The sequence below is a fragment of the Convolutriloba macropyga genome, unplaced genomic scaffold (assembly GCF_964194025.1).
Source record: "Convolutriloba macropyga unplaced genomic scaffold, txConMacr16.3 SCAFFOLD_1810, whole genome shotgun sequence".
NCBI classification, from domain to species: Eukaryota; Metazoa; Xenacoelomorpha; order Acoela; family Convolutidae; genus Convolutriloba; species Convolutriloba macropyga.
This window is the reverse complement of record NW_027450888.1, coordinates 30,459-39,658: the sequence shown is the minus strand read 5'-3', so window position 1 is coordinate 39,658 and position 9,200 is coordinate 30,459. Positions and strand designations below refer to the sequence as shown.

Sequence of the window (9,200 nt, the reverse complement as noted above, 5' to 3'; positions counted from 1 at the left end):
GCTACAAGTTGACCAAGTTAAGAGAAAAATGGAGGCGAAGTTCAATAAGCCATTTTTTTTAAAATCAAATGTTTTAAAAGTCAAACCGACCATACGCTTTCAAGCAATCAACTAGATAAAATAATTTCGCGCTAATTAGGAAGCCAATAGGACCTATCACTAGTGAGATTTGATTTGAAATGTTTTGTTCTTTAATTAATATAAAAAAGATCGAATTTTTTTTTTATAAAAAACCGACTGAGGACAATCCCGATTATTTTTGGATTGTAACGGGCCAAGATTGGTACACAACTAGTCCTGCTAATGCTGATTGTCCACTAGGAATATTTAATTTTTGGAATGTCACTGATATAGATATTTTGTTGGTTAAAAAATCAAAAATAAATGCTGCGTTTTTGATAATCAACGAGTAAAGTTAGCTAAAAGCGGCAAAGTTTTACTTACAGAGCACTCTCAACGGAGGTTGAAGTGGAATTAGCCCCTTTTTCAGTCTAAAAAGATTGTGTTGGTGGTGTTTGGGTGTGCACTTCCTGCAAATTTAATCAGAGTGGACTAAAGAAACTTATTTCGTGCTGTTTTTGATGAAAAAGTCTGAATTTTGTGAAATATTTAACCGGAATTTAAGACAAAAAAATTCAATGAAAATAGCCGACAATATATTTTGTCTTTAAACGTAACACGAACAACATTTTCCTAAAAAATTTTATTAAATCTTATCAAAATTGGCGAAATTTTAATCAAAAATTCCGAAAAAAGGTAAATGAAATCAACGGAATTCACTCTATTTTCTCGAAAGTTTAAACCTCGATATCTCCCTGTGGAAAACAAAAATCAAAAAAATCTTTTTAATTTCATATTCTACGCTGGACAAGCTTTCTAATGATACCAGTCTCAACTCTCTACGATGAATATATCGATCGGCCAAAATTGACTGAACAAAGAAAAACCCATTTGAGTATATAGTTCCTCCCCCCCTCAGGAGGGGTCGGAACAATTATAATTGTGAATTGATGATTTGTGGACTAAGGATGTAAAATGGTAAATAAAGGAGAATTATCTGCGCACAGTTACACACTGCCTGTTTTAATTTTTACTGGTTGAGCATTTTCAGGCTGGACCAGGAGTGATTTGCGTGGTTCACAGTGGTCTTGTGACCGATTCTGAAGCAGAAGCACAGTTTGCTGTAGGCAATATTATCACAGCTGAAGGAGAAACTTACCAGGGCTTTTCAGATCCGACTAATAAGACTGTCAATACAACTGGTAAGAAAATATAAGAAACTAGGAGGCTCTGCAGCGTGCTTTTGTATAAAATAATCTGACCTGCGCCCCTCTCTCATTTGAGAACCCTGCTCAGCCGTTCACTAAATAGATCACAGAATAGAGAAATTTTAAAAAAACTGGTTTGACCGGAAAAAATTTTCACCAAATGAACTCGGTGAAAATCTCTCAAGCAGATTTATTAATTCGTATTTATTGTTAAGGGAGATTTGTCAAAGAAACTAAAATTTGTCAACAAAAATATATTTTGAACTTGTTGCAAATTTCTGTTAATCTGACAATCAGATTTTTCAAAAACTAAATTTCCTAATTTGAGAATTATATCAATGTCTTTGCGAAAATGAAATGACAATTAAAACTGACATGATCTTGAGATAACATAAATTTTGAACAAAAATATTATCTCCCATCAGCTTACTAATGCCTGGCACTCCTTGAGTTCTTGGACACCCTAACGACAAGAAAAAGAAACATATGAGCCGGTTAAATATAAGCCTATTTAAATGTTTCACAAAAAGCTTGTAGGCACAATATTTTTATTGCACCATAGGATTCTTCAGGAACTTAGAAAAACGGACGCACCTAGCATGTAAGAGGATAACAGCTCAACTTCAGCACAAAACTCGAAATTCAACGAAACAAAAAATTTAAAGTGTTATTTTTGTTCGGATTTTTTTCATGAAATTACAAAGCGTTTTGGTGCAAAAAATAACAAGAGTTTAAAGTAAGTTTAGTTGATTTGACGTCTAAATCTCTAGGAAAAAAGCTTTAACTATTCTGACCAATTACAAAAAAAATTCCTTTATTCGCAACAGGAACTTAAGATTTCTTTCAGATAAGATTTCATTCGCATTCATTGAAATAAAAGGTTAAAAGGCAGTTTTACCAATTTGAAAGCATGTAAAGTATGTTTTTATAATTAATTCATAGAATTGTTTTCCTTCCGTCTAGACGGATATGTTATTGTTTAAAAATGTCTTCCTTGTTGATCTATTGCTGACTATATATACATACATAGATATATATATATATATATATATATATATATATATATATATATTTTTATATATATATATATATACATATATATATATATATATATATATATATATATATATATATATAAATAGAAATATATATATATATATAAATAGAAATTTATATATATATATATATATATATATAAATACGCAAATGTTGTTTTGGCAGAATGAACGAAATGTATATCATTGAAAAATGTTGGAAAGCAGATATTTAGTAATAATTGAATTTAAAAATACAGCTAAATGAAAACCAAATGTGTCGAAGTAGAACAATTAAGTTTGGTAGAAAACTAATTGAAAAGCCAAAATCTACAAATATTTAAAATGCGGACAATCATTCTACTGAAAACGAAATGTCCACAACTTTCTCACAATATAGTTTATTCTCCCTAATGAAGATTTTTTTCAGCAAAAAACGGTATATGGATCAAATCGAAAAGATTGATAAAACGTAATGTTATATATGAAAATATTAAGTAGACCTAAAAATATCCAACTGTTTTTAATATCCAACTGTAGATTTAAATCAAATTTATTAATTATTCATGGCATTGCAAATTGATTTTCATAAATTGTCAACTGAATATAATACAAAACTTTCTTCTTTAAACGCATTAATGAGGCCTTTGAGATTAAAATTAGTCCTTATGAGTTTCCAACTGATAATATTTGTTGATCCTTGAGTATTTTTTTGTTTATTAAAGAGCCACTAAGTTTGCTCAACAAAAATTTAGGTCAAATGAAAAAAAGGATTAAAAGATTTGCAAGTTTTGTAAAAAAATTTTCTAAAATCAAGTTTTGTTCGACAGAACTCATTATTTTCAAAATCAAAATGAATTACTCGACATAACAAAACAATGACATTGATTTTACGAGAGCATAGATGTTGCTAATATCAATAATGAGCTTTCAGTTGTGAAGGGGAAGAGCAAAATAAAATTATACCAACTATTTGAATACCTTTAAAAATACTGTGAGGGACAAACTTGCATGTTTCTATTGCATGTTTCTATGCATGTTTTTTGAGGATTAAAACGCCAATCATTGGCCATTAAACAAAAATACAGCAACAATATCATTTTTAATAAATACAAAAATAAAACAGAATTTTTATAAGGTTTAATCGAGTAAAAGAACAGGTTTCAAAACTTAAGCTGCAATCTAAAGTGCGAAGCATCACATATTCTAATGTATAACTGGTTTTATACTCATCGCACAGCAGCATTAATTGGGCTGCTACCAGAATTTAACATAATATCCTATTTTTTTAAATAAATTTCAAGAAGAGGAAATGCGGCAGGCTTTATGTTGTACAATTTTGTGGCATTTGATTCATCTCAAAAGAGCTAACATTATTTGTTAGGTACGGTGTGAGTGAATGATCGCCTATCATGATCACAATTTATGAAGCCTGTGAAAAAATTCGATTCTTTTCTCTAAGGCACTGACTCCTATCAGATAGGCTACGTGGACTAATTAGCATAGAAAAACACTTATAGACAAGATTACTAGGCCACAGAGAGACCAACGAAATTTTGATTGTTTCCTGTTTTAGACTTCAAATTGTTGTTGAATTACGAGAACAACTGCACAGAAAATATAGAAAATTGCACGGCGACTGCATCCTTAGACAAACTCATTGACGTCTATAAGAACAACGCAACTATTGAACTTACAGTGAGTACCATTATTCTAGTCCTGAAATATTTGTCAACCGTAAAAATTAATTAAACAGAGGGTTTATGCAAGGAGTTATTAGACAGAATTCAAAAAAAAATAACAAAGTGGAGCAGTTTTTTGGAAAATCATAAACATCTGCAACTGGTCACATCAACTTACACACAGCAGTTATTGTTTTACCCTTTTACATTTATCACAAACTTATAATTTATGTTAACCGATGCTAATTTAAAAAATAACAATACGAAGTATTTTTAAAACCGCTAACATTTTTGTTTAGTGATATCGTTCCTTTTTTGCTATCAAAATTTTGCTCAATTCTTTTTTAGAATTATAGTTTTTATCATCTCTCTAATTTTCTTGTAAATTTTTAGAAAGAGTAACATTTATCCTTAGGGAGACATCAAGTGTACCAGCTGTTTACTGGCCTAGTGGGACAAAACAGTTTTCCCACTACCCTTATTTTTCTAGTGCCCAACTTTCGTCAAAACGTTTTGCTTGTCATTAATAAATTTCAAAAAGCTGAATCACTTTTTTTAATTATGAATTTGTATTGTAATATTTTGTTGCGCACAATCATAGCTCGGATTGAATTGTAAGTTTTCTTTTGAGGCTACCGTTTGCTACCCAAATTAGCTTCCTGTCGAGTTCCTTAATTGACAGAACTACAAGTTATGTGTTGGAGGACTAGAGATTAAAGGGCATTACTGATGTGATGATCCAGACTAATTCGCTAATTTGGTGAAGAGATCAAACTTTTTGGTTCATTTTGCTGTGTATGTTATTCACTTGTGTGTCAAAATTCAAGTTACTGTCAGTACAAAGTAAACACTTTCTGCTTTACCATTTTATTTCACACTGATGGTTTCTGCCCCTTTTTCGATATCTGCAGTTCTGTTTGTTTCTTTTGTGAAAAGTAGAGAAGCTCCACGTCATCAACGTTAAACTTGATAGGGCGGTTCCAAAAATTTTCTTCAAAGTCATTTAAAAAATTGGTGTCTATCAGAATATTTGATCCGTTTTGGTTTGTTATTAAACAAGAACAAACTGCTAACTGAACTATTTTGACATCACTATATTGTTTCTCCTATGTATATCCTTGATACGCAGTGTACAAATTACAGGTGGATGCACCTTTCCTTGAATAACACCATATTTTATGTTTCCCAGCTTGAGATCTCATTACTCTAATTCGAAGCCAGCTTCCTGTTTTCTAATGGATTTGCCGAGATTTGCCATTTAATTATTTGCGAATAGGGGGATTTGTAGTGGTCCAACTGATTTGGTTTTCTCTCAAATATCTTTTCCACGGAAAGAATAATAATAAATTATGGCACAAAGCGAATAAACTCATCAAAAAAGCGTGCTTCATGAACACTTTGCAGGCTTTTTGAGGCAAAATAATTGCTTTCAAAGTTCTGGAATTCAAATTTTTGGATATATATTTTTTAAATGTGACGTAAAGAAAACGTCATCTCTAAATTTTTGCCCAATTGTTATATCTTAAAACTTCTGATTCTTTTTGTGGTTAGTGAATCTCTATTAAAATTTAGCTCTGCAGAGTTCTTTAGAATTTTTTTTTTTCATTTTTTAACACAATAATTGTAATGTGTTGTTTTCTTCAGTTCTATTTTCTTACATACGTTTATAATTTTTTCCTTTTCCAAATATTAAAATTTGGGAGATTACTGTCAATGATAAATCAAAATCAACGTCTTCTTTCACAGTTGACAATCTAAAGGAATTTGGAAACGATCGCCTCCAAATTCCTTTAGATTGTTAACTGAGAAACAAAACAATGGTTTTGATTTCTCATTGACAGCAATCTCCCGATTTTTAATATTAGAAAAAGTAGAAAACTACAAATCATTTTCACGAAAGACTTTTATAGTGAGTGTTTCATTTATCGATAAATGAAATACTCACTATAAAAAGTCTTTCGCGCAAATTTGTAGTTTTCTTTAGCTCAATTTTTCAGTTTTTCTAAAACCATTACAATAAAATGAAAAATAAAGGTGTATGATCTGAGCAAGTGTACTTTAGTTTTGGTTTTTCATGATGTAAAACAATTGTCAATAATAGCATATGAAAGAATTCAGCCATAGCGTCATCTTATGGGTGAAAAAGTTACTAAGGGTGTGATATATTAGAGGACCGAATTACCTATTTCCTCTTACTGTTTTATTTGTTGCACAAAGAAAAATTTTATGCATACCACCTAAACTATTTAAGAATTCTTTTTTGCTTTTTTTTCAGGCTTTTTTCAGGTGAAAATTATGATTTTGTTACTATTCTAAAGTTGGCTAATATCAAAACGAAAACTATTGTCACACCAATTGAATATGAAAACATTTTGTGGTGACTTGCCGGCCGAAATTTAATTTTAGTATCACTTAAAAGTAAAAGATTGAGTCGCTTTTTAAAATTGAGAAAAATGAGCCGACCACTTTTTTTTCAAAAGCTGCCCTTTTTTTCTAGAAGAATCAGAAGCCAGTACCACTACCGGTTTTTTTGGAGTACACAACTTTTTGACGAATGTCGTTCCAAGATAATTCAACAAAAGAAAAAAATCAGAATTTTTAAAAGCTACTGTGTTTTTTGGTAAAACAAATCTTAGCATGGTTTTTGATATCACGTGTTAAAGTCCGTGGAACCTAAACAAATCTCAAAGAGACCCAACAAAATTTTACTGTCTGCAATTTTTGAGGATTAAATTTCTAACTTAACTGTAGAACTAAGAGTAAGGCGATACTGTAAAATAAAATAAAGGCGGCTTCAAAGTCCAAAAAATCAAGGAAAACCGTAAGAAATAGCATGACAAAGTGGTTTTCAAAATTTTTATTTGAAGAACTAACTAAAATATGATGCAAATTAAAATTTCTCACGTTCTGTAGCATTGCTCCTTACGCCTTGTTAACATTAGAGCTGCATTTCAAATGTTTGTCGTATCAGAAAAAATTTGAAATTTTTCGGTTTTAGTGAAAGATTTGCGGTTAGAAATTTTTTTGCCTTTACCTGGAAACGAAAAGCCTACAATGACAAAAAATAGTTGTACTTAAAAAAAGACATTTGGATTAAATTCTGACTTTTTGTTTTTTAAAACGAGTAAAAATTCTTCAAGTACAAAATTTTATGGAAATCGCTTAATGCATCTTATCGTTACGACCTTTTTGACATCAAATTTAAAAATTTTTGTCCGATGGGCTTCACAAGTTTTATTGGTTTGGCTAGGTTAAATCAACAAAAACCAACAAACTTCACGCAATGTGTAATTTGAAAATTCACAGCTGTTTTAATTTACTTTTTTCCTCTAACAGTACTCTTTCAGTACACTTCTGGTTCAAATGTGAACGAAACTCGCCTAATAGACCTGACAGATCCAGCTGACTGTGTGGGTAATGCAACCACAGACTACACATGTATAGTGAACTTTGAGGGATTGAACTTGACAGAGTATGAATTTGATCTCCATATTTCTCTGTATGGAGTGGAATTGTACCACCTGGAATTGAATCGAGGTGGTGGCACATCAAAGCCAAGTGACAGCAGTAAGCATTTTCCAAATCCTCCAAAAACTATATCTTCAAAATTCCTGTAGAAAAAGTGCAAGAAGACGAAAAACCATCAACTGAATTTTAACCGCCAATAAGCTCCAAAACATTTAACGCAAAAATTTAAAACCCTAGGGCAAAAAAGGAGTGAAATTCATGTCATTATTAGTTCCTGCAAAACTAGAAACATCGTGGAGTAATCTTGATATGCCAAAGTTTCTGGGAAAGTAAGAACGTCAAGACGTTTGACGAAAGATGGTTGGTAATATTTGCCAAGAACTGGCCTTGTAATAATTTGACAAATGAAAATCAAAGTCTATAAGGATTAAGCATAATTTACCCTGTTTCTTAACAATACTATCAAGTTTCGGTTAATGCACATGGCGACGATCACCAATCGATCATGATAATAACACAAGAATGTTAACATCTTCATTCTTTCAATATTTTTCAGCTCGGTGTGGAACTGTCTGGTTCATCTATGCCATGGCGACTATTATGACCATCATCATGGCAGGTCATTAGAAAAAACAACAATCATTCCAAATTAACCATCGTTGGAGACCTTCTGTCGCTGCTTTCAGCTGGGTTTTCGATAACACTGCGAAAACCTTTTATTGAAAACAGCACCACTGAAGAGGTGAACACTGAAAATTTGACGTGAACTTGTTCGATTTATTGTATGATTGCCTTAGCTGTCGTTGAGGTCGTAATGAGTTTACCAAATTTTGAAATCGGACGCGATTGTATATTTGAATCCAATCTTTGTGTGAGTTAATTTGACTTCCGACGGTTGCCCGCTTGAACAGCTAATGATGGGCTTACAACCCGGACAATATGTTCACGGGCAGCAGTCACCTTGTGTGTCTGTCAAAAACTAACAGCAACTGTCGTGTGAAAATTTGAAAGAAGAAATTTGTCAGTACTTGGTTCTCGAAAAGTTTCCAATGACGGACTTGGTAGTCCTGATGCTCTACTTTTCCTGAAAATGTAATTGAAGATTTCTCAAACTAATTTTTAGATGATTGTAATTTTTCGTAGCTATAAGTTATAAATAATTGTAACAAATGTAAGTAACTTTTAGTTGCAGATCCATTACATGATATGTACATATGTTCAAAAATATTTTTTGTCAAATTTTATTTTGATGAAAGAAAATTAGCTGCAACCATGTGAAGACTTAAAAAGGCTTGAGTTAAATTTGTCAAATTTAATATAATATCAGGTCAACCCCTAGCTTAGCGTAGAACCGATCAAAGTAGATAATCCAATTAAATTAGGCAGGAAACTTCTATCTGTGAATTTTTGCAATACAACGCAAGAAAAAACTTTGGTATTTTCATAGTAATTTGAAAACTCTATTTTCTTATTCCAACGTGAATCAAATTCTTTTGAATTTTTTCTCAAGCTATCAGTTTCCTTTCGTATAACCCAAATGCTTAAAACAACCTAACTTCAAAATGCAACAAATTCTGCGTCTATGCCGACACAAAAATAGAGTACTCGACACTAACTGTTGAGAAATTTTTTTCTAGATGTATAACCTTTTATAATTTTTCAGTGTATATTTTTTAGTTCTAACTTATAACTTGAACTATAACTTATGTGTTTAGAATCTCGACTAGTTTTTGCAATGTCTAAAAATA

At 31.4% G+C, this 9,200-nt stretch overlaps 1 protein-coding gene across 1 annotated transcript; it reads left to right on the top strand.

The window, feature by feature from the left end:
* Positions 1-1,111: 1,111 nt before the first annotated feature.
* Positions 1,112-8,696, top strand: LOC142356243 (uncharacterized; the record flags this gene model as incomplete). Its single annotated transcript, XM_075408189.1, has 4 exons — positions 1,112-1,262; positions 3,879-4,000; positions 7,332-7,551; positions 8,009-8,696. Coding segments are annotated over 4 exons (564 nt in total), but the record flags the coding sequence as incomplete, so codon positions are not given.
* Between the last annotated feature and the right edge of the window lie 504 nt (positions 8,697-9,200).